This window comes from Platalea leucorodia, assembly GCF_965183815.1.
Source record: "Platalea leucorodia genome assembly, chromosome: 8".
In the NCBI taxonomy this organism is placed as follows: domain Eukaryota; kingdom Metazoa; phylum Chordata; class Aves; order Pelecaniformes; family Threskiornithidae; genus Platalea; species Platalea leucorodia.
This window is the reverse complement of record NC_138830.1, coordinates 42,618,816-42,645,501: the sequence shown is the minus strand read 5'-3', so window position 1 is coordinate 42,645,501 and position 26,686 is coordinate 42,618,816. Positions and strand designations below refer to the sequence as shown.

Here is a 26,686-nt window from a genome sequence, read left to right as displayed (position 1 = left end):
CAGAGGAGGCAATCTACCATGCATTTCTTTGGTTTACAAGAGGTCAGTGATGAATATGGCCCTCTACAGTAGCTTAAAGATGATTAAATTCAGCAACATGCCTGTTTTGCACTGAACTCCCTCCCACCCCCAAAACAGCCTGTCTTGAAAGTTAGTAAATTACTTTTGCCCTTTGCTCCTCTTCACGTACTCCTCTGTCTCTCCTTTTTCCTAACTTGAGGCATATAACATTATATAGTGAATGGAACCAACACACCAAAGCAGCTCCAAGGCTGCTGTAATATTACACTGCACTGGAAAAATGCAAAGGCAAGCAAAGATAGCAGACAGTCTTCCAGAAATAGTATAGAGGAGCTACTGCCACACTGCTCCTAAGTTAAAGTAACAAGCTATGATTTCCCATAGGACAACTTAATACAGGTACAGCACCACCACCTCTAGTTCTAGAGCCCACTGAACCAATTCAGCTGGTATGTTATTGCCGACTGTCCTTTTTATCCTTAAGCCTTCTTAGAAGCTACAAGTCTCAAATGCTCATGCATGTTTTTGTGATTAAACACCCTAGCACTGAAATCAAATCAAATGCTTAATATTTTCAAGTAATTTTCCATTTTCATCAAGAACGTCAGAGATTTCAAAGCAAGCAAAACAAAAACATTTCTTTGCAGCAGCAGTGTAAAAACTCAACATGATTTAGACACTCCAAATACCTGTTTGCAAATCTGTATAATTCAGAATTACAAATGTTTTCTCCAAGTTTGTAGGAAAGAAACCTGTAAGAAAAACCAAGCCCTACCTGGTACAGTGTTTGAGACCAGATGATTTCCAAAGGTTACTTCCAACCTAACTTATTCTATGATTCTATCTGGCTTTATTACCTAAGTTTTTGTCCCTAAGAGCCAAAAGCATATGAGAGAGGAAACAATTAATAATCTGTGCAATTTATAAATATCTTCTTCTATACAGCCATAGCAAAAAATCCCTGCAAGTATCTGCTTCCCAAAGGAACAGTGTCCATGGCAGACATCTCTCACCACTATTGCTATAGCTTTCCCTGTCTATTATTACTAAATTTTTTAATATATAAGAGCTGCAGGAAAAGAGATGAAGCCAACAAATGCATTACAATCGGTACGTTCAGTACTTGGATTACACAACAATGAAGACATACACAGTTCATTTCTACACTTTCTGTATTTTAATACACTAATCATCTTGAAAACTGCAACATTTTTGTTTTGCTTCTGGCTATATCAAGAAAACTCAACTGCTCTTTCCTACAAGGAATGCCTACCATATTACATACGCTCAGGAAAAGTCACTTGTCTAAAGATATGCTGCCACATTGCCTCTGGAAGGCAGTTCTGGTTGCAATTCATCTGTAGAAAACAAAATCATTTGCACACAGATCTCTAACTTTAAAAAGCACGGATAAAGTATTGAAGGCTGCTGTATCATAAGGCTCCATTCAAATGCTGATGAACCTAACGATAGCACAATGTGAGATATTTACAATGTGAGGTTATAGAGTCAAACAACGTGGATGTCAACAATCTCAGTTATTTACAGAATACGAAGGTGATACTCGGGATACTTTTACAAGACAATAGGTACAGAAAGGGATACTAAAAACAATAGACAAGAATGTACCTTTAACAACCCTATGCCAGTTGTAGATTCTGGAGATACACAATGGAAATAGGCAATGGGAGGAGGAAAAAATCAGTCTGGCTGCTTTTCTACTGACACTGCCACAGGAAGAATATTGGGTTAACTGGATGGACCACTAGGCTAAGCCTGCAGGGCATTTCTTACGTTTTTAGTTTGTGACATGATGTAGTAAAGGTAAGTAAAATCCTTGATAGTTGGGATGGGGGAAGATCTTCATGTCAGATTCAGGCAGATTTCCTGAAGTGTAACACCTACAGCCCAAGCAAACGGCTAGAAATAAAAAAAAAGCAATACTGTCTGAGAGGAAGTGTTTCTCTTAAACAAATGCAAAGTGAAGTGTGTGCACATTTAAATATGTTTTCCTATTTTTGACTTAACAGGCAGCAATTAACATAAAAACAACATAAGCAACAGGAAAATTCATAAACAAAGTTCAACAGCCTAGGAATAAGATAAAGAATCAAAGAGATTACCCAGCATTTTAGATCCACAAGACTGAAAAACAACCTAAATATATACCAAACTCTTAATACAAAAGGTATCTGACACATGCTGCGAGACAAAACCACACTGTATTAGCATTGCACTCACAACTTCTCCTAAAAAGTGAGTTGGTGAGCAAATTTGGCTATTCTTTGAGGTAATTGGCTTACTAATAAAATGATGCTATACAGGCTCTACTACATCTTATCAACAGTAAATAGATACACTGAAAAGCACTGAATTCAGCATTCATTCTTACAAAAAAAGGAAATGGAGATTATTAGAATTCATGTTTCAGCTTGAAAAAGGGAAGATATTCAAGTACTTTATTGCAAGCTCCAGTAACCTGAAGCTCATTACAGAGGAACCACAGCAGTTCCATCCATCTTTATTTGATGAGATCAGCTAATTTTGACATTGTATCAACATACGGCCCAGTGAAGACTGAAAAATCTCCCCAGAAAGCCACATAAAACTTGTACTGTTAGGCTGCACTGAATTTAGTGCCTTTACATCTATCTTGTTTCAATGCCAAAGTCATCTCAGATACATCTACAACCACTGAAATAATAATTTGAACACAGTGCACCCATATCTTGAGCTAGATACATTTCTGATCGTTTTTATGTAATATATCTAATGGAGCACTACATAACTACTAATGTTTATGGTGGCCCATCTTGGGCACCAAAAGCATGGCATTCTTGCCACGGGGGCTCAGAAACCAGACACTTACAATAACGATGCCCGATAGATAATCGACTACTGAGATCCCAATGTGTAATTGCAACAGGTTATTGGTCATGAAAAAGGAATTCCACAGAAAAGATGGATTAAAATACAGGACAGCATTCAAACACCTTGAACATGAAAGCTTTTCTACTCTTCCTGCAATCCTTAGCTTCTTACACCATGTATCTTACAATTTTTGCTGAAGACGGAGAAATGATCATACAGGCAGTTTCCAACAAAACAGCTCTGCACCCAACAGCAGGTCAATCTCCAATCCTTATCCCACAGTATTCTTCACACAGACCATCCTAGACTCCTCTCAACCCAGTCGTATGCAACTATACTTCTCTTATTCCACACGCCATTAGGTCAGTCCTCCTCTAATAACTTCAAGTCCATCTGTTAACATCCTCTTCTTGCAGAAATTCATCTGGTGTTTGCTCCTCATCATCTCCATCTAAGTTCCCTACCTTCAGCCTAGATTTCTTCCCCACCTACCAACATCTCTTCCCACGTCCTGTGCATCCTCTCTGCCTTTTGCCCCCTGCTCTCAGGTAAGCGTCCAAACCCTGGCAATAGTCCAGAGCCAGAGTGGACGGGAAGGCTTTGATAATCCCTGTCTATGGTATGTTCACTATTGATGGCTGTTTTAGAAAGGTAGTAATAGCAATTAAGGAAAACAACAACAACAAAAACAACTCCCAGTTGATATTTCTAAAACCTGTTTCAAACTGGCAAAATTTGGATGGATATTTTAATTAAAACAGCAAAAGCAAAGAGACCTTGCTATCTTTCAGGAAGGACGTTTCAAAAGCAAGTGCTAGGTCACTAAGAAAAAAGTTGCCCTAAGTTATCAAATACCAAACCAGGTCCACCACGACTTCAGTCTGTGAAAGCGGCTAAGCAAGTATCACTGAAGGTTAGAAAAACTTCAACGTGGAGGTAGGTAGAGAGCTTAGAAGACTTCAGCCCAACTGGAAAACCGCAGACAATCTCATTAAATAAAGCAGATAGTATTACAAACCCTACTTCCAAATATTGCTTTTTATTAGAACTACTAGGAAATTGCAATAAAAGCTAACTATACAGAATCTGCTCCGAGTTCACTTCTGATTATCCTTGTTATTTTCCTTCACTTTTAAGTGTTATAAAAAACAGTACTATTTATAGATGGAGCATTAATTTCTCTAATGACTGACTTGACCTTTCTGTTTAATGTCAGAGGGCTTCATTTCAGAATTAAAACCCTCAGCATCTACGGTTGTCTTCAGAAGCCACCAGGGCATGAGCAACATTCTTAAGTTACAGCTTGATTTCACATTTACTTCAGAAGTTTAAGTTAATGAAGGAAGAAAAAAAAAAAAGCCCCTATTTTTAAACATTATCAAAACGCACAAGATATTACCCAATTAGAACATGGATGTGTACACTCCAAACATGCCTAAAAATTTTTTAATTTATGTGGAAGAACAGGTGTGTCTCTGCATATTCTTTAACTAGAAGTTACTTGCGGATATTAACATTCCTGCTTGTAGGTACTGATATATGTCAATAATGTGCTGAACTAAAAATCTCTGCTTTGCAGTGTGTTGACTGAATAGGTAAGGTAACAACTGTATTAAAATCATTAAATGCCATAAAGCCTAAAGACAAGTAAAAGATAACTTTCCTCTATTTACATTACAGATTGACCCACCGGTAGGAAAAAAAAAGTATTTAAAAACAAAATTAAAAACATTATTTACAATTGTTTTAGTTGTATTTGCACAACTTTAGTTGTACAATACTTTTAATATGCACAAATCTGATTTTCTATTAAAAAGTTGGATATAATCAGTTTTACTTCTCTCCTACAGGGAAACGGAAACCCAAACCTGACAAGTTTTGTGCTTCTGTTCCTAAGTTTTTCATTCAGGCAGAGAAACCCTCTATCATTTGGTATTCAGATTTGTTTGTCAAGTTGGCAAACTCTAGTTCTGTACTAGAGAAAATGCAATACATCTACTGCCTAGCTATAGCAATTTAGCTTTTACAATATAGATATGGGTACAAGTACCAATGCTAATGAGTTTGCAATTAGCTTGTCATGAATTTTTGGTGCTAGTTACATGAAACAGTAAGTTAAGGAACCACTCCTTCCAGTAACTTCCTCCTCTGAAAAATTTAAGCAAAAAAAAAGGACTTCATATGTTCCAAACAAGCTAATTTGTGTTTGCAAATTTTTAGGAAATGTGCTTATAATAAAAGAGGTTGTGAATTTATTCTGCTTTTCAAATGGGTCTTTCAAAATTTAGTAAGTATTTACTGGAACTATTTATTAAAGCAGACAATAAACAATTATAAACAACATAATTATGCACCAAAATCCCTTTCATTATTAATAATTACTATAGAAAAAATTCCATATGTATTAATTTAAAAGCATCACTTAAATGGAAAACTTTTATATTAGATTTATGCCGAATAGCTATGCTTCTGAATATGCAGAGCAGGGGGGACTATTCCTCTGTTTTTTAACACTTCAAACATGAGTTTTCAGACAGAAAATTCTGTTTATTTTCAGAATAAAGGCAACAATATTGTTTCAAACAATAGAAGATGACCACTTGGTGTTAAAAGTGCTTTCAGAACTCATTTTCACATTCATGCTTTCTCAACAAAATGCTGTTTGGGGCAGAACCAATTTACTTCTTACCTATATTAAGCTGATTCCCATAAAAAGATCATATTAATATCCCCCAGTGTATATAATTATATCAGTATATAATTAAAAATTTCAAAAGGAATAGCTTTTGAGACACTTCATAATGGCAATTTTAAAATTAAAACTGCTACGCAGGTAGCACAGGTCATGGGTTCTTTCAGAAAGATTAGGAAAAACCTTAAGTTAAAACAGCTATTTCTTTTCTCTAAAGATCTCTACTCATTCTTTAATTCTCTTTGTGAGGTAAGCTATGAGTAAAAAAGTGGCATTGGCAAAAGTAGACCAAGCTCAGCAGCAGGAGGAGGAGGGGCAGCTCATTTGAGCAACTCTGGTTTCCTCTTACAAGCAGGAACCTCCTGTGGTATTGAACACTGGGCAGGAACAAGTGGAGGAATAAGAGGTAACGAGATCATGTCACACAGAGCATTTTTAACTAGAGATAACAAATCTCTAAACAGTAAAAATGAAAGTAATAAAAAAAACAAACAAAACTTTACAGACATAGATTGAGGTCCTCCAAAATATACCCTGTGTATCTTATACGATACATTTTTTGCCTCCATTATTTGCTGTGAACTCTCAGGTAAGCTCTGTTATCGGAGCCTAAAACAGTTAAGAAGTTAAAAGATCTACCTGTTCAAGGAATGAAACAGTGACATGGCATTAATGAATATTTGTTTTAGGAAAAAACATATGGGAGGGGGCAAAACCAGAGAGAACAGTTTGACTTCAAATACATACACACACCCCCAGTTTTAAAATGCCACTCAAGATAAGTTTTAAAAGGCCAGATAATTTGTTTGCAAATATAGTGAGCCTGGTTATTTTAATAGAGAATAAATGCGGATCTATTGCATAAAATAAGCTTTGATGATAATATTATATGCAGAGAAGCCACCAGCTTCCATCAAGAGGAAATTCACCGAAAATAGAATCAGAGTCTGACATCAGGCATTACAGTGTCTTCAGAATCCAGGTTTAAAGGATTACAACAGAAAAATCACCCGTGATTTGAATGATTGGTTTTCAAGAAGAAAACTATCTACATTTATGCGTTTAAACCAAGAAGTGGGAATCAAAAAGAAAACATGTTGTAAATGTTCTGGTACATTAGGTTTCTAGATTCCCAAAGCAAAACAACACAAGAAAATTAACCATCAGAAATCAGTAAAGAGACTAGCAATTAGCTTACAGCAAGCTGTTTCTGACTAATGATTTTTCCCCTCTAGTTTTCCCAAAATCAAATTTATGATTTTTCCTTCATTTATATAAACAGTTCCAGAAATATCTGCCATCATACACACCATGTGCTAGTGTTCAACACAAGACAAGTTGTAAAAGCAGTATTTCCAAACTTTGGAATCACATAACCAAATGAGGCATGGAATATTTAATACATTAGCTATTTTTCACAGCATTCAAGGATACATTGACAAACGTACAGTATGAAGTTACAGTATGATTCAGAGTGCAAGGCAGTTTGCCTCATACATTTGAACACTTTAAAAATATTTGAAGGGCCATGGCCTGATTTCTTGGTAGAAGACTTGTAACTGTGAGTGCATACAAATTTATTGTTTATTAATAATCCCAAGTAATTAAGTACTACAATTTTGGCTTAGAAAGACAGCATTAGCCCTAAATGAACATATGACATTTTAGGATGTTCTAGAGAGAAACAATTAAGTTAACTAATTAGAGAAAAAAAAAAAAAAGACATGTAGCAAAATAATTGCAATCCTAAAAATTTCAACTTTAGATAAAGCACTCTTGATATACCTATGAAAGCTAATGTTAAGACAGTCTAATCAGTGTTCCCCTAGTGACCCATGCTAATTTAAACTTCAGCTTGGTCCAAAGTGATTTATCTGAAAATGCTGACTGTGATGCAAATCAGCAATGGCATAAACAAAATAAGTTTGTCTATTGTCTAGTTTTAAATAGATGATCTGTATTGGTACCTATCTCTCTATGATTTCTGCGTGGTCTTTATCAAGTCCTTTTACCTATCTTGGCCTCAGTTTCCAGCTAGAAGACCTTTTCTCCATGGTTTGGTTCATGTATTTCAGTTGTAAAATCTTCAGTTTAATGACCATATACCGGATAGCGTTTACTCAAACAGTATTCTCTCCATCTCTTGACTAACGCATCTGAAATGCATTTCTGAGAAAGACTGCGTTCCTTTTGACTTCAAATTGAGTGGACTAATGCAAAAAGAATTTACTTTTTACTTCCTTCACTATAAGTCAAAAGAGTTAAATCCTGTACAAACACTTCTAAAGTCACGTGATGTAAATTTTTCAGTTTCAGCATATGACATTTTTAAGACAGGCCTCTTACTTAAGGAGCCTGCTTTGGAAATGCTCACCTGGACTGCCATGCTCTGTAAAATACACCTGATGTTAATCTGTTCAGACAAGCCTATTATTATTAGCTTCAAGATTATTTTCTTAAGCTAGCTGTTAAAAAGAACTAATGAGAAGCGTGAGTATGTATTACGAGACACCCAGTAGCCCTATTCCAACAAGTGTCGCCACATTTTCTCCTCATCTTTCAGTCTATCTCAGTGCATGTACGAATAGTGACATTGATGGTAGGCAGCTTGACTACACCGTTTCCAGCTGTCCCTTCCAACCTCAGCCGTTCTGTGAACTAGATACTCCTCCCTGGCGCAACACATGCTTAATTCACATGCAGAAGACACCTGAAAATTTTGTCTTTACTTTCTCTTTATCTGTAAAGCACACATAGACCCTTTGGTGAAAGTTTTATACTGCAAATTTTTGCATGGATTATATAATTCCTGGCCTAACTCAAAATTACTTACTGAATTAAAAATTACAAGAAGCTGAGATTTCTACATGAGGATGCTTTATTTAAAAACAGCAGCAGCATTACTATCTGAAACAGCCTAGTTTGTATCTCACCAAGAAAGATTAGTATTATCTTTGTTCAGTATTATCTTTGTTCTGGTTAGTGGATTTGTGGATTATAAAATCCTTACACAGTTAGCCTTTCATGAAGCACTGTTAGGGATTAAAAACATCTTTATGAACATGTTCTCATATAATGAAATCGTAACAATTCAACTTCATTTTACCCAGAGCAAGGAGGAGCGTGCCAATTAAAAGTTCTGTTTTGAGGGTTTAATATCAGCAGGTTGAAAACAGGTTAGGCAATAAACAAGCAAAAAGATTCTCAGCCCAGAGAGTTTTTCTTTTTTTTTGTCAAGCACACTTTAAATCTCCTAAGCTGTTTATAATGATAGAATTGCCAAAATTAGCCCAGCTAAAAATCACAGAATTGGCTGCATCTGTTACAGAATACAAAGAGCCCCAAAACATTGCAGAATATTAGAAAAAAGTCTTAAACCCCCCCCAAAACAACAAGTAAAGATGGCATAATCTGGAGGCTTGTTTTTTATTTGTAAACAAAAATCAGTTCATCTGTTTTAGGTACAACTATATCTTCATATTCAGGAATAGTAGCATTGCCTGCAAGTAAATACTCTGAATTTTTTAGTCAAAAAGTACCACAGCAGCATGAAATGCCATGATTTTTAAGTCTCTTGGACAACAGGATTTCAGCATGCAGACTATTCCCCTGCACCCTCATCAATGCCTCCCTCCTAATTAACGTGATTCTAACGTGTACCAGGACCTATTCTTAACGAGGGTTTGTTCCAACTCAAGAACGGTAGCGCGGGTGAACAGCCACAAGAACCCTCTCCTCTCCGCTAGCTCTACCTGACCCACCCAGTAAGCAACAGGCTCCACTGAGAAATAAGATAGTATGAAGCACACTCCGCTCTCTGCTGGCGTAGTACGGCTGCGCTGCCCCAGCTATGCTGACAAGGAACAGAGTTAAACAAACAGGAGAAGCATTTACCTGTCTTCTGCAAAGCCTATCCAGACTGCACAGAGCGAGAGACAGGAGTAGTTGTGGGCATGCTACAGCAATATCGGCACCTTATTTTGGCCCTGTTTGGCAGAGTGCATTTGGAATCACAGTATTAGCAGTCCTGTGTAGACAGTTACATACAGGTTGTTTTTTTGGTTTGTCTTCTTTTTTTTTTTTAAGTTCGTATCAGCTGACTACTTTTATGACTACTTCTATGAGTCACTTGCCCAACTCTGTGCAGACTAACACAAATTAAAGGAGACATGGTGAGAACACTAAACAGGTATTTTTTTGAAAGAGGCACAATGAGACTCAAGGTGCAATTTCATGCTTGGTTAAAGGCAGGCTACAATTGCTGCTACTAAAAGAGGAGTCAACCTTCTCTCTGTGCTTACATTGGCTCTGGCAATCCTAAAGCTGTGTGGCGAGTTGGATCAGCTTAATAACTCAAGTGAAAATGAATTGTGTTCCCTGCCAGCCCCAGTTCCTGAGCAGTTACTATAGCTGATGTGAGGGAACTACCATAAATGTGCAGACAGGACCAGACGCTTGGTGACTTTTCATTTTGGCAGCAGGCAGTCTTGGAATAACACGTCAGTCATGAAATATCAGATATCACCGATAAAGTATTATTTTTCAGCAACATATGCCCTGTTCACAGTTGGTCCAATTTTCATAGGGAAAGCAAAAAACCAATTTACCATTCCCATCTTAGAAGCAAAAAATTATTTTAAAGAAAATAATTCTATGGTAATATTTTCTCCAGTTTTCTTCTCAGAATGAATTATTTTCCTTGAAGTTTTCCTCAGGTTGCTGTAGCATAACACATTTCAGCCTGAGGTGTTATATCCTTGCTGTTACAAGCAAATAAAAGTCAGGATCTTTCTATGGGGAGTGCTTCATAGAAGCTTCTATTTACAACTTGAGAAAGGAATAGAGATGTGAATCTATAAAAGCTCTCGGCACACCCCATACAAAGATCCTGACTTCCATTTCTGTTTAATAGAGGAACTTCCATATATCACTAGCACTAACTGGAACTCTCTGGACATTCTTTAGGCTGTTAGCTGTCATAAAAACCTTTGTGTGCTCTTGCAAAAATGGATCAATCTGTGATTGATCTATGTAAGCAACTTAGACTTCCTACTTTTACCTACCTGTGAGTTTAGATTTCAATATATTCATCTTAAAATGCTACCTGGAATGCTGATGTATGCTGCCCATGCCACTAAAACAAAATTCCAAAGGTTTTATAGAACTAAGTGTGTTATAATTGGTTATTACATGACATTGATTATGGTAAGCAACCGTATATTTAATTTTCCAGTTGGAATTTCCACTTGACAGCTTCATGCAGAAATGTGCCAGAACTGAATATTAAGGTTTGACTACGCGCTAAAGCAATTAACTTAATCCCCAACATTTATAAGCATCTTAATTAAATTTATGGACTCTTTCCTCTCTCATTCCCATGCTACTAAATAGGAAAAAAATAAGCTCTCTTTCCAAAATTACCATATATGAATTAATGTACATTGCACATCTAGCAGAAGATAAAGCATTTCAGAATTAATTTAGTGTGTGAAGAAATTAAGTTTAGCACAATATTTAAATGTGCTTGGAGGTATGAACCAGGTATATAAGTGATAAATAGATTCATCATGGTAATCGAAGGCTAAATTGCATTGTGTATTTCACAAACAGACCCCAAACAAAACCAAACCACCACCAATAAAGGAAGAATACAGTTTTATCTACCATAAGAAAAGTTGTCTCCAGTACTCGTTTGTGAACACTGAATTATAAATAGGTTATAGGATTGCTCATATAATAATAGAAGAATAAAGTCCCACATGTTATTTTCTCAATCAGTGATAGAATTAACTACAACAAAATAGAATGAAGTCATATTGAAATCTTCAAGAAAAAAAATTAAGTCCAGTCTTGAAAACACTCTTCTGAATGAGCTATAAAACTATTTTCAGACTCAAGATGAAGAAAATGCAGCCCTGCTTCTGATTCAGTTGCAAACTAGAGTACAGCATCACGAAGAACAGGAAACAATGCTTTAATGGTGAACACAAAGCATTAGTTCTGATTAAATTATCATCAAGAAGTAGAAAACGTTATTAGGTTATTCATGGTGGCAGTTACATTTAAAACGCAGAATTTTCAAATTGTAGATATTAAAATAAAATAATTAAAAATAAAAAAATTAGAAGTAGCAAAGTCATAGAATTACTGAATACAACATTCCAGAACCAACTCTTTACAACCATCAATGAAATTTACTAAAATATTAGAAGGAAATTGCAATACATTACATTGTATACTTAGTGATAAATATCTTTAGGAAGGTATTTAACACTTTTATGACTTACCAGCAGTGAAGTCATTATTTAAATCTATAAACGCATGAGAGTGTGGTATATACATTTTACTCTGAGTTTCCAACGCAGCATGCCATGATAAGTTCCTACAGGCAAGAATAAAAAGCAATACATTTCATCGACACTTAGGGACTGTTAATCATGATAACACACCTTCTAAAAAAAAAAAAATTGTGAAACTTTAAATAAAATTGAACAGAAAGCACGTTCTCCTAATGCTAAGCTAAAATTACTACTTAGCTTACAATATACTAAGTAACTCGAGTAATTGCTTGAAAGGTTCTGTGAAGGATGATTCATAGCACAGGGGCTTCAGTTAGATTTTATAAACTTTCTAAAGCAACTTTTTTTGTACGCAGAAAAGTATCACTATCCACAAAGTGAAATTTAGTGCCTAGACTTCAACTGTAAATCTTGAGACACTGATCGCTGTCCTCCCTGGTTTCCTCAAGCAGTTTTACTATCAGTACTTCTGAAATCTACTTTAGGATTAATAAAGATGAGCAAAAATGGACGTAATCACATGCTGTTAACGCAGCTCGTGCCTGCTGCACATAAATGGACTTTATTTTCAGTCACTTAAAAACCGCCACAAGAATTAAACTCTGACATTATGATGGACTACAGGCTAATTATGTCACTTCCCAAGCAGGTGATCCCTTTATTTTTTATAAACATACATGCCCTGCTGGTTTCTGTTCTAAAAATGACTGAACTTCCAAACCGCCCTATTAGCAGCACACTGAAACATAACAAATCCTTCAAAAGTCATAGCGGTTGAATCATCAGATATGTTACTTGCAGAACCTTTAGCTAATACATTCAGACAAATCTCAGTATGCACTATACAACAGCAGGACAGTGATATTACTACTGTCTGGAATGACTTTGTTTATTCCAGTGACATTACATACATACAACTAAAGTCTTTATCTTCTGTGACTCATTTTATGGCAAGAAAAAAAATAAGCTTCTGATTACTTCCCAGAGATCATAACTAAGTCTTTGAAATGTTAAAAAGAATCACTTAATCTTAAAGAAATAATTAAATATTTTCTATAGGTTTTTCTATGTATTCAGTTTTGAAGATAGCCAAGAAAGTTAGTTATACAGCTCTAGCATAAATTTAAAAACATTTTAGATTAAAAATAAAAAAATGCTTTTCTAAGCAGATGACATAAAGCTGTTATCCATGTACAAGACATTGCTTCTGCTGTTACCTATAGCACGCAGTCTTATTTTGAGCTCTAACAAGTAAGTTTATTTGTATCCTAATGCTACTGAAAGGATTTCTTCAACAAAATAAAACAAATCTCTCCCATTTTTCTGTATCTTCAAAAGCTCATAACATTTTTCAATATATAGTCATTGCAGGGTGTTCAGAAACACCCTTGTGAATGTGAAATCTCTGTTCCATAAGCTGTCAGTTTAAATAAAAGTAATGGTGATAAAGTTCAAGTTGGGATTAATGATCAAAAACATATTGCCAAGAAGGGTATAGTTTCCATTTACACATTTAAATGTTATTTACCCTACATCACTTCTGAACGATCTCTAAGGAAAGGAAAATAGTCAGTTAGGAAAAATAGGTATAGATTTGTTAAACTCACTGATGGGGTGTGGGGAGGAAAGCCTTATTTAAACATTTCTTAAGGGCCATGGAGATGCAGGATAGAAAGCTGATATATTGTTGCCATAGAGACAGAGTAACCATCTCATTGATCTCTCCGGTGGTAACAGACCTCTTTTGAAACAACAGCTAGAGAGAGCCACATAGGAATGCAAAGACTTCCTAACACACTCCTCCTTTTGAAATAATCTTAAGCATTGATTGTATGAAAACCTAAACCAGCTGTGATGCCAACACCTGGATTTCTCCTGACACATGCAGAGCTGCAAGCTTCTTTGTTAATGTTACTAAATAACATTCAGGACTATCCTATCAAGTTCCATTTAAGAGCTGCAAAATAGCAAGTTAGAAGATGCAACTTCTTCTTCAAACAACGGATTTAAAGGTCCAATCCTCTAAGAAAACACAAGCCTAGTTCCTAATTTTTCCAATTATTCATTGGAAATTATTCATTATTGGTCAAAAGAAAATAGTTCAAAAAGAAAATGTCAAAAGAGTGGTTTTCCTATCATCACAAAGCTAAGAACAATGTATTTATGTTGACGTTTATAATCCAACTCGCATCCTAAAAACAATTTCTGCTATCTTTTGAGCACATTCTTTGAAAATTGAGAGAAAAATCTCTAAATCACGGAAAGAGCTCTAATTCAAGTATCTTTCTTTTGAGGCTTCTTTCTTTGTCAAACAATGCTCAAACCCACAACACTATCAATTAAGTTCTTCCTTACAAAACTCGAAGACTGAATGTATGCTAAGTTCAGTTTGGCAAAAGTCACAGGAAAAGATGTACAGACCCCTATTTTTAGTTGTTTAAAAAAAAATCATCCTGTTCAGTAATGAAACTTTCAGTAACTCAGAGTCACACCAATTTGTGTCCTTGAATACAGAATCATAACAGCTCTCAAAAGCCAAAGCTTTCTTTTTCTTTATCAGACTACAAACTTCAAAAGCAGTATCAGGAAAACTGAAAAGAATGTGAACTGTCCTTCTCTAGGGTCCAGTAGTGTTTTTAACAAATAACTTGTAACTTATTTTCAAAAGACAGATTTAAAGTTCTTTGGCACCTTGCCTCATATTAGAGACATTGCTACTTTTTAATTTTTTTGTTTAGAGACTGGTTCTTCTGAGTCAGTAAAGATCCATTCTTTTGTTATGTTTTGATTTCAGCATTCATACCCAAAACAGTTAAACAAAAATAATCCTTTGCATAGTCCTTACTAACCATTTAAATATGCCATTAAAATAATAATTTTTATCCCAATATTTGCTAGCTAGTCCCATTCTAGAAATTCCAGGGCTAGCAGAAACTTTAATAATGAAACTTAGTCCCCTTTACTGCAATCTCATCTCATAAGACTGCAGTCAACTTCTATTTGCCAAAGAGTGGCCTTAGCCACTCCTTAACACAAAAGATGCGATACAGAGAATAGCACTTGCATGCACACTTATATTGCTACTTAAAGTCGCCTCTGTTAGGTGTCTTTATGAATCTTATCCCCCAATAAGCATACCAAATATTTTCCTTCTTATATAGCTTAATACCCTTACAGTTTGCACTTCCCGTGCTTTTGATTTCCCATGTTGTCTAACCTTCCCGTTACAATTAATTTCCTAGACAAATGAGAGCTGAATTTTTTTTCTAAGTTTACCCCAAACTCTTGCACATTTTCGTTTGCCATCCCTTATAAGATCTGTTTCGGTCCGTCTCGCATTATCAACCTGTCACTTCATCTATTGGACTAAATGCGGCTTAAATTCTATAGATGCTACTTGAAAACTTTGATTTGTATTTTTGTACAGCACAGAACTCCGTAATACAGATTATAATAACAAAAACCAAACTGTACTAAACAAAGGAGACTATAACTGTTCCAAGAAACAAATTATTCTATTTCTTATGTCAAATAACAGGGTTTTTGTTTTCTCAGCGCTCATGGAATGTCTGCCTCCCCTATAAAACAGCTACTTCCTCCTATAAATTAACGCTTTAAAAATTAGAAGCAGAGTATCATAGAATGTTTACAGATACACATGGAAATGAGAGAAGATTCATATGTTGGCACAGTGCCAGTTAAACATGAGGCTTACGCCTCTTAATAAGAACAGAAGTGGATGCACAATGACTGTTACAGAAATTCATGCTAATAAACAAACCCTCAGCTTACCCGCCTATCAATATCTGTGGCTTACTTGAATCACTTGTGACACCAAAGACGTCAGGAATCAAGTCTCCATTAAAGCTGAAAATGCAAAACAATTTCAGTATCACCTTAGTCATCATAGGAGTTGAAATTAACTGTTCTTAAGTTAACCTGTATATGGTTAGCATTTTCCCACCAAGCAATGAAGAATTTTCAGCTGTGTAGTCTTTTCTGAATTTTGGCTCTTGTCCGAGATGCTGGTAGTAGTACGCTCCTTTCAATATTTTACACTGTGCCATGCATTTTATTTTCCAGATGTATTTCCCCCCTCTCCTGTTCAGCACTTCTCACAGCGGGAAGTGACTGTGAAAGAGATATTTGCTCAGTCTGATAAGCCTGTAAGGCTTTTGCTTTACAAAATTCACCAAAAAATGAATGGCTCTTTTTCTGCATAAAACAGAGTACTGAAATTAAAAAAAAAAAAAAAAAAAAAAAAAAAGCTTATTTAGTTACCATTGCCAGGATGATATAACATACAGGATTTGTAAAGATGACTGTTATGTTTCGTCATCATTGGTTAGACCAGTTGACATTACACAAACCACCCTGTTCTTAAAAGATAAAGAGCATGTGTTTCAAATTCTAGTGTTAAAATATATTTAAGTTGCTCTTAGTCACTATTATAAATGTTGTTTTCTAAAAAAGTAGGTCATACTTACTCCATTATTAGAGGCTCGTCATGAAAAGTCTTATTTAACATAGTTTTATGGTTAAGATCTGAAAACACAAAATATTAATTTGATTCAGTTACTAATATGTTATGACATTTGCATTTTTAACTTAGACATAATTCTTCTTCTATTAATTTACAACCATCAATTTTATGATTAAAAAAAATCAGCCACCACTGAACATAAACAACTAAATGGCTTCCTGAAATTATGCAGGAAAGATGAGTTACAGTTAAAATGCTGAAGCCTCTTCTCTCTCCAATAAACTCTTTGACAAATTATTCTAAGTAGATCTTAGTGAAACCTATTTCTATGACTGCAATCACATAGACACAAAATCTGAAATAGTTAGGATGAAGACAGTCTAAAAATTTAACATTGTACATAGGACCTGTTTAATGTTTGTCACTGTAAAAAACCATTCTTAATCATTTACAGAGTGTTTGAAATAAGGATTAGAGGTAGATGGCCTAAATGGGAAGCGAGGATTTTAAGTCCTAATCAGGTTATCGCCCCTCAGACTTCATTTTTACTTGTAATCCAAACTCCTTGCCACATCATCCCCATTTCCTTCATCTCTCCATAATGTTTCTCTTCTTTCCAGTTTCCATATTTTATATGGCAGTATCCTCCTATTGACTTGTCTGTCACACTTCCATTACCCAACTAGGCACCACATACCTTCCCAGTAGCCTTGCTACATACCAACCATTGCCTGAATTTTTAACCTCTGACTCCTTTTCTAAGCCCCATATGCTCATTTGTGCCCCTCCCAATATTTTTTTATTCAGAAGCAGGACAGCATAAATTAATTCAAATCCTTCATATTCTTCCCAATAGTACAGATACCTCCTAGTCTCTTAATACTTCATAGAATCATAGAATGGCTTGGACTGGAAGGGACCTTAAAGATCATCTATCTCCAACCCCCCTGCCATAGGCAGGGACATCACCCACTAGACCAGGTTGCTCAGGGCCCCATTCAACCTGGCCTTGAACACTGCCAGGGACAGGGCATCCACAACCTCTCTTGGCAACCTCTTCCAGTGCCTCCCCACCCTCTGAGTAAAGAATGAGGTTAGTCTATGTCGAATTCTATTAATATACAAGCCTCTTCAAAATTAAGACTTTCGAAAATCCTAGTCTATGCATGATCTGCCCATACTGTGAATTCTTTCCAAGTTTGGCAGATATTTTGCTGATCTATCACGATTCTTGAACTTGTAAAGAATAATTTCAAATCATGGATCTTAAATGCTATTTTTAGGGACAAAACGTACATAGTTTGGATGGTCACCAAGCTGGTTTTGTACAAGTGAATCTGGATAGGTGAAGAGCTAAGTGCTTGATACCTACCACCATTCTGTTAGACCATAGTTCATTGCACTTTCCCAGGTTGCTTGTTTCACCTCTGATTAAACCAGAAGCAATGGTATCTGAGGCCATCACTTGCCTCACCTGTAACTATTTTATAAGAACAGTTGTTTATAATAGTGATTATTCTTCAGTAGTTTTTGTGGACTTAAGAGTATCTTCTTTCTCTTTTATGCCCTTCTTCAAACCCTAAACTCTTCCCAAAACCCTTTCCTAGCTAAGTCAACAGAAAACAGAAGATACTTCCAAGAGTTCACAGTCCATGACTCTACCCTAAGATAGAATCAGCTATACCTAGAACACTGCTAAAAGACTCTTGAAAACTCGATTCTGAAGTTCTTGAAAACTTCCAGTGGTAGAGACTCTAGAAACCTCTCTCCCAAAACCTACTTCAGCATGTCACTGTTTAAAGAATTTGGTTTAACAGAAATAAGAGTGTTATATTACCGTTGGTAAGCTTAGGTATGATATTTTTAACGTTTATGCACTAAACTTGACACCAGGTTCTCAGTGCATTTTAAATTCAAGGTAAGTCTTCTGAGATAATCTTTGTGAAGCTGACATGCATAATGGGGAAGCCACGAGAGGTAGCTCTTCAGTTAGCAGGTTACTGTCAAACTATCATACTGTCTGGTTATGTCCGTTGCATGATATAAAGCAAGAGTTTTATCTTTGTTCTCTTTCATTAATTATTGAATACAGTTTAACAGCAAGATTATACATGGGTACAAAGCCGCATAGCTGCTAATCCCTGTTTTAGTTGTAGAAACAATCACTACACCATAAAACGAGTTATAACTTTCTGACAATACTTGGAATTATTAAAAAGTCTAACAATCTTATTAATAAGCAGTCTCAGCATCTCACCTAATGTTTGGTTGTGCCCCCAAAAAATAAACACTGTAAGTTCATCTCTGCCATGATTTTGTGCCCAGGTAGTCAGGAGGACATCCATTTGTGAATCACCATCATAATCTCCAGGAACTACACTGGTTATGGTAACACTGAGAGATCTAGAATTAAAAACAAACAAAGAACCCCTCATGCAAATAATTGTACAAACGTGTGCATGAAAATTGAAAGTACTTATGTGTTCAAAGACCTGCCTTTTCATCCCAGTTATTATTAGCTGGTCCAATACAATATTATCCTTCAACAACCTGGCCTTTTATAAAGTCCTTATATATTGCAAGAGTAACTTTAAATCAAGCATTCTGCAGGCTGTCTAAGGAAGGATGACATTTTTTACTCTAAACTTCAGCTAACAGCCGTTCTTCAGCCGTATCTTGTTTGTTCATGCTACCTAGACTTCATTAAATCCCCTTGTTTGTTGTAGAAGCAGTCCTCAAAATGTGTTTCAGAGAGCAGGATCTTTTGGTTGCATTCCAAGAGCAAGACCATAAAGCAACAGGAGCAGTTTAAGCAGCAGGAGTCAGACAGATAGCTACATCTTTTTAAAGACAGTGTCATCTCCTCCTATCTTCTGTCATGTCTTACCACTCCTCCCTACATTTGTTTGTTCTTTCTTTCTTTTTTTGACTTGGTTACCTACTCAGAGACTCTGCTTCACACACACACACAAACATGGATCATTCTGTTAAGAATTAAAAGCGCATAATTTCTAATGCACTAAACAAATTATCCCCTTCCAAGACAGGAGGGAATAAGGAAAAATAAAAATATGTAGAACAATAGAAGATGAAGCTCAGCTAGAACAGCAATTTAACTTTTAAAAGACACAATGCTATTACTAAGCATTATTCATAAGCAGTAACATATCCTGTAATACTCTCATGGTTAAAACTATACATGTATATGTTCATAAACACACAGATTGTTTTACATCTATTAAAAATTGATGCTTTTTTTAAAGCCATATTTAAACTTTAGAAAGGAACAGATCTCTACACAGAAATACCAGAACATCATTCTCTACATCTCTTTCTAAAGCAGGTGATATTAGCTGGATTCCATTAGTAGCTACAGCAACTAGAAGAATTTCCCTGAAAACATGTCGTGGGACAGAGATTAATACTACCTGCCAAAAAGACTTAACCTATGATATGGAGTGATAGTTTGCTTTACTAGGAAATAAAGCCCTGAAAAACCAAGTCAACTGCAAAAATATTCCAAGATACGGGTATTTTTAATACTAATTAGAGGACAAAAAAACCCCCAAAGCATAGAAATTCCATAAGGGGATGGGAAGTCACGCCTATTAGTTAACAATATGAATGACAAAACTCATGTCCACAAATTCTGTCATCTGACCCACAAAATCCAAACAAATCAAAACAAAAACATGTCAGGAAATTAATCAGGAAACTGGTCAAAGAACTGGAGCTCTAAGGGCAAGTTGAACAACACAGTCAAACAGATGACAGCACAGGCAGTTCTAGTCATGCTCCCACTGACTGCAGAGATGCACTTGCAAGAAGAACAGCCACTTACATTTTTTCACCACTGAATATCAATACTTACTTCATTGGTAACTTAACACGGGGCTTAAAGTAAGGTTCCTTTTGGTCAGCCAAAAAGATAATCAACTCATTTCCTGCAAAAGCAAGTAAGACCATGAATAACAGAGGAGGACTGTAAATGGTTTATATACAAAAACAATGTTTAAGAAGCTATGCCATAAAGAGTCATTCCTCACAGTAGCAAAAAATTTGAAAGACTTCCCATACAACTGCTTCCTCCTCATTCAAAAGGAAGCAAAAGGAGCACTTCTTCAATACAACCTATAAATCTCATTGCATCTCAAAGGAATGCTAATATCAAGAATTTTCTTTGGGGCTTAGTGTTAGACCTTTCTCTCTGTTATCACATCACTTAAAATAAAACTTCCCAAAATGAGTTAAGAAACATTACATGTGGAAAAGTAGTAGGCATCAGTTCCATACAAATAATTAAAGCTTAAAAGCTAACTGAAATGAATTCTTTTAGTACTGCCTCTGACACAGCAGCATCTGATACTGTTTTCCCAAGTCAGCTGACGAAAGGACTTTAAGTGCAACTCACAGAAGTAACCTGGTTCCCTGCAGCATTTCCTCATTTAGAAGCAACGATACAAGCCACTATCATTTAATTGTTTCAGGAAGATCTAAACAAAAGCCCATATTTTATGTTGCACAAATAACTGAAATTCGGGGAAGAAAAAAAAAAGTTAACCTGAACGATGAAATGTATTTTCAGTCAGTAAACCACAATACACACGCACTTACTTCTGCAAGTAAAATAATAGTTCACAGCTAAAGAAAAAAACACATTTTTTTTTTTTTACTCATCCTTTCTTATGTTTGTTTTCTGCATTCTCCAAGAAATTCACCTGTAGCATCCCAAACTGCAAGACTAGGTTACCTAATCAAAAGTAATTCTATGGCTCCAAACTCGAGCTACCATAGTATATTTCAAGAGCATCATTCTGTGGCAAAGTTTACAGCTGTGAAATAGCAGAATACAAGCTTCCTGGCTATGATAAAAAAGATAACTGCCATATACATATTTGCCAAGGAGAACGTGCCAGCAAATGAGTAAATGAAAACAAACCTTTTCAAAATGGATAGAGGCGACTAGTGTAGTCCCATCTGGCAAGCTAATAAAGCCCGGGTTGCACTACACATCCACAGATGATTGAAAAAGTTGGCACACGGTAAGGTAAAGAAGCCTGCTGGCTGGTTAAGCTTTTGATAATAAAGCTGTGGGTTGACTGCTAAAACTTGTAATTCTGATTTCACACTGTAGACTTTCACCTGCCTTTTTATCATCTATGTTGTAAAGTAATGATGATGATGAAGCAGCAAATGTGTTTTTACACACACCAGGTTCCAAGTCAATTATACCACTCGGAAATGAGATTTTATGGCCACTAAAGATAGATTTATGAAAATTTCAGCTCAGTGCTCATCAATAGTCAAAACGAACTGACTACTGGAAATTACTAGATGAACAGAAAACAAAATCACTATGTCACTACATCAATCCATACTGCACACATCTTAGATGCTGTTTGCAGTTCTTGTCCTCGCATCTCAAAAAGACTTGAGAAGAAAGGAAAAAAGTACATCGGAGGGTATGAAAAAAGGAAACAGTTTCCATACAAACAACAATAACGTAGAGTAGAGGTCTTTAGCCTGAACATCTGAGTGTTCAGAAGTTTTCAAAATTCCCCAAAGAAACATAGAAAGCGAACAGGAGAATGATCACTCACTGCCCTGAACTATTAGAAGAGGCATCAAACACAACTAGAAGGTGGTAGGTTGAACAAGCAAACAGCATGAGCTTCCCCACTTATCCCTGTTTTGTGCATAGACTTATGAAACAGGTAAGTGTATGCACAATTCCATTTATTCATATATTTTTAGTTTCAAAAATTGACTAAACCCAGGGTCCACTGGTAATTTTGAATTGCTCTTGCAACAAGATACTTCTGGATGTAGATTACCTCTTACGTTTAGCTAGTTTACTATCTCTTACAAAGCTCCAAGTACAAACTGATTTTTCTTTCATGTATCTGAGCATATGAAACATAAGTCTCATTCAAATAAAGTAATTCAAGATCAGAACAGTAATATAAATACAGCAAAAGGCCCAAGACATCATCCCCATTTCCTTATTAAGGGTCAGGATTATTAGAACCAGGCTTCTTTACCAGATCACTGTTCCTCAAAGCCTAGCACTATCTTCAGCGATCGCTTCTTCAGCGCTATTTAGAATTGGCCAATGTTAACTCTACTACTTAGGATTCTACTATTTAGAATTGGCTATTACTTTTTGTTTAGAAGGTATTCTGTAAATTTTTCCAAGCTACTTTTTGTCAAGACTTAAATTGTGAAAAAGAATGTTTTCAAGTAGGTTATTTCAGGCTGATTTTTACAGAAAGTATCAAGTGGGAAAACTATAGCAAGTGCCGCTGTGCAGAAGCAAAGAAGAAACCATGAGTCTCATTTCTAAAACTTTTAACTATTCACATTTTATATACATTCATCTGAACGATAAGAAACTAAAAATTAAATCTCTTATCGTTGATGTTCATTTTAAATCTAATCTTTCAGCATTTTTTCAGTAGATGTGCCAGTAGAGCATTTTCAAGGAGCTGTGCATTTAAATATCTCAACTAGATAGGAAATTCACTCATGCTTTACCAAAGCTACTTACAGAAACATTTCTGAGATTGAAGGAATAAAAAAGGTGAATTTGAGAATAAATTTATCATCCTAACGTGTAGCTACAAGCGAGTAAAATAATCCAAGATTAACACCCACAAATAACACTGATTGCTGATAATAAGCTCTGATTTGGGTGTCCCCCCCCTCCCCATATCTGAAGCCTAAACAGAACCTCACGGCAGATGACAGCTGTGGGAAACAAATTTATCTAGCCTTCCACTTCAATGTAATGTTCAAGGTAGGATAATGTACAATTTGTCCTCTTTACAACCGTGAGACGTTCATCTATTTCCCAAAATATTATGAAAGCAAGAGCAAAAGACCAAGTTGTGACCATTCACTCTGTAGGACAGTCTTTAGACAGAGTCTTTAGATTATTTCACAACTGTGAATTCAACTTTTAAGAACAAGCATTTCTTGCCCTATATGAAGCCCTATTTTAGCGCAAGTTGCAAACATCTTTTTCCATAGAGAAAATATCTCAGGAGCAAAGCAAGTGTCAATTTTAGTCTTGAAAATAATTTCATGGCTCGCTACGCTGGCCCTCGGCAATACCGCAGGCAGACCCGAAGGCTGAACGCTCTGCTGTACGAGACAGGGCCCAGAACCAGCAGCCGGTAATCCGCGGCACCGGAGGACATCCCCAGCTGAAGGGGCCCGTAAGGAGCACCGAGCCCCGCTCCCCGCGGGACAGCTCCCCCCAGGAACGCCTTCCCCGACCCGCCCCGGCCCGACAGCATCCCCCAAGCGAGCAGCCGGTGCCTCCCGCGAAGGCGGCCCAGGCAGAAGGGCAGCCCGGCGGCCCGCCCCGGGGCCGGCCCGCCGCCCCGCGGCCCCTCGCACCGCCCGCCCGCCCCGGTCCCCCCGCCAGCCTCCCAGCGTACCGGGACCGCGCCTCAGCCACGGAACACCCCCGGAGCGCTCCTCGGCGGCCCCTGCCACGGCGCCCAGCCGGCTCCGCTCCCGCCCTCCTCCAGGCCGACGCCGGTACCGACGGCGGCGGCCCCGCTCCCGCCCCGGCGCGCTCACCGCCTCGCAGCACGAACAGGTCCGTCTGCTTGTCCGAATTGAAGTCGCCGAAGGCCGCGAGCGTCCCGTAGGCCTCCGCCCCGAAGAGCTGGGCGGTGACGTTCTGCAGGGCCCCGGCGGGCCCCGCCAGGCCCAGCAGCAGGCACAGCCCCAGCCCCGGCCAGCCGCGGCGGCCCCCCATCCTGCAGCGGCGCGGCCCGGCTCCCCGCCGCCGCCCCCGCCCGCATCACTTACGGCAGCGCAGGGGTGTGCCCGGCACAACCGCCGGCGCGCTTCCGGGACTGACCCGGCGGCTTTGCGACAACGGCGTGACGGCCTGCGCGAGGCTCTTTACGGCTGGCGGGGGTAACCAGGTGGAGATCGCCGCCCGGCTCCTTCACTGCGGCGCCGGCGGGGCGAGGGCCGCGGGCCGGAGCGGCGGCCCCTCGTCGGCATGGCGGCGGCGGCGGCCCCCGCGGGGGCCCATATGGTTGACGTGAGCTGGAAGATGCTGGAGCTGCGGGCTCGCTCTAAACGTTCAGGTCTGACCTCTTGGCTTGCCCGAGGGGAGCTGCGGGGCTCCCCCTCCTCGCCAGCGCCTCTCCCCTTCTGCACTAACTGCCCCCTTCCCGCCCTCCTCTCCTTCCCCCGCCGCGCCGCCCTCCCCCAGCTCCTGGCCGGCCTCGTCCCCGTGGCTGTTCCCGCTGTCCCCGCCGCTTGGCCTGTCGCTCCCGGGGCGGGGGGCGCTCCCCGCCGGCGGGGCCAGGGGCTCCTCCCGCTCCCCGCGCCTGGCGGGGCGGCGGGGGCGGCCGTCGCCCGCCCGCGGTGGCTGCGGAGGGCGGCCTGGTTTGCTGCCGGCGCGGGGCCCCGGCGCGGGGCTCCGGAACGGGTGTCCTTGGCGAGGCACTGTCGGATGATTTACAGGTGTCATTTGGCAGCACGGCTGTAAAGGTAGCCGCTCCTGGTAGCGTTGCTGCAGTTCTATAAAGCTGTCTGACAGATGAAGTGTTTTAGAATTGCAGGCACTTATACGAAAGTGCCAGGTTTCCCTTGGGTAAAGATAATTTTTTTTAACATGAGAATTTCTTGTTCTGAACTTGGACTGCATGGCAGCTACATTCTGGCCTGAATGAAAGGATGATTACCGACTTGGCTTGAATTTCCAAAGTTCAAAAAACACGATTTTTTTTTTTTTTTTAATAAAAAACAGTCTTAGTAGGGCTTTAATTGTTAATGTTCTAATGGAAACAGTTTTCCAAACGATCCCTGTAGTGTTTATTTGTCATACGTGCTTGTAAAGCTCAATCATTATTTCCTTACTTGCATATTTGATTGGTTCTATTGTGGCAATGGCTGATCAGACAGTGTGAAGAGAAAACAGGGCTTTATGAAGGCTCTCATTAAGAAAATTGATTGATTAAAGCTACTCTGATTCATATGGCTTTAAAAATTCTACTTATGTGTAGATAGAGTAAACATGGAGTATAGATACATGTGCATGAAATGCATAAGTGATTCATGTTTCATAGCTGACAGCAAAGTATCATTTAAGACCCTATCCTGGAGGAGATAATCCATATCTTCATGTTTATGTATATTAAATTATGAATTATATTTTTGCCAGTAAAAACAAATTTTATTGAGAATTTTTTCTTTCCCTTCCTTGAGCAATAAAATACTGTTTCATTTGTTGTTACTGCGATAATTAACAGTTAGGAGCAGATTATAAAGATACTCAGTAGTTGGCCAGTCTGCAACCCCTGAAATTTTGGTTACTTTAAAAAACATAAACTTCTTTAAAGATTTGGAAAAACTTGTCATCAATACAAACAGTATTTTCTTATTTTACATTCCAAACTGGAACATGTTCTGCTTCAAATAACTGCGGTATTCAGTACCATAAGCAATATATATGACTGCAAGAAACATCCTAGTGTAAATTCCACATGGGATAAAAGCAGCACTATGCATAAGCAGAATTTTAGCTCCCCATGCTTACTATTACTTAACGCTTTTATATGCACTAGTTAAATCAGTATTTTTATTTAATCCTGAAATATATCGAATGGTTTTTATTCAGCACCTTTTGATATTAGTAGCAAATTTCCTATGGAATAACAAAGCTACTGTCTAACATCCAAAAGATGGACTTTGTGTAGATTGTGTCATTTTACTCAGATAAGTCTTACGGGTGTAAAAGCAAAATAAAACCAATTTTTAGAGTAGAAGAGGGAAACATAAAATAATGAAACTTTACTACCCTTTGTGCTGTGCAATCTGTCATGTTAATAACTCCACTAACATTGCTTTCACTTAATTTAATGCTGGTTGCCTTTAACATTTACTAAACAGTTTTGAAAATTGCTGTAGCTTAGCCTGAGACGTTTGTGATTAGCTGCACCAATTTGAAATGGCCAGTTTGGATGATGACAGAACCTCTTCTGCGCATGCTTTTTTAAAATTTGGTAAGTGTGCAGTTCTGTGTTTTGTTTTTGTTTGTGGCTATTTAACTCAACAACAAGGAATTGTGTGTTTTGTGTTTTATGCAGTGTTTTATGCTAGCAATTTTTTAGCATTGTACAGCAGAACTTAAAAATTCGAGCTCTTTCAGTGAAAATTTCTGAAAAATGGAATCTTCTTAGACTGAAATCTTCCTATTTTATTTGTGTTTTGTGTTCTTGTAAGTATCGCTCAGTATAACAATCTCTGAACTGAAATTACTCTTTTAAGATGATGGTCATGTGAAAGGTGCAC

At 37.8% G+C, this 26,686-nt stretch overlaps 2 protein-coding genes across 8 annotated transcripts in view; one reads left to right on the top strand and one right to left on the bottom strand.

The window, feature by feature from the left end:
- ITFG1 (integrin alpha FG-GAP repeat containing 1) overlaps positions 1-24,155 on the bottom strand; it is an 85,995-nt gene extending 61,840 nt beyond the window's left edge. For 2 of the 3 annotated variants that reach the window (XR_014228940.1, XM_082319123.1), the window contains exons 1-6: positions 23,954-24,155; positions 20,238-20,310; positions 18,624-18,769; positions 16,371-16,428; positions 15,676-15,750; positions 11,872-11,966 (exon numbers count right to left, since the gene is read on the bottom strand). Coding sequence is in view for 2 of the 3 variants with exons in the window: in XM_082319123.1 (XP_082175249.1) it covers positions 11,872-11,966; positions 15,676-15,750; positions 16,371-16,428; positions 18,624-18,769; positions 20,238-20,310; positions 23,954-24,134 (628 nt within the window). In the remaining variant the exon portion in view is untranslated. Of the gene's footprint in view, positions 1-11,871; positions 11,967-15,675; positions 15,751-16,370; positions 16,429-18,623; positions 18,770-20,237; positions 20,311-23,808; positions 23,862-23,953 lie in introns of those variants that run through there. The other variant, XM_082319124.1, reaches the window with a different exon arrangement.
- A 197-nt stretch (positions 24,156-24,352) lies between these two features.
- PHKB (phosphorylase kinase regulatory subunit beta) overlaps positions 24,353-26,686 on the top strand; it is an 85,784-nt gene continuing 83,450 nt past the window's right edge. For 3 of the 5 annotated variants that reach the window (XM_082320771.1, XM_082320767.1, XM_082320768.1), the window contains exon 1: positions 24,353-24,474. In XM_082320771.1, coding sequence (XP_082176897.1) covers positions 24,387-24,474 — 88 coding nt within the window. In that variant the 5' untranslated portion in view covers positions 24,353-24,386. Of the gene's footprint in view, positions 24,475-26,302; positions 26,398-26,686 lie in introns of all 5 variants that reach the window. The other 2 variants (XM_082320769.1, XM_082320770.1) reach the window with 2 other exon arrangements.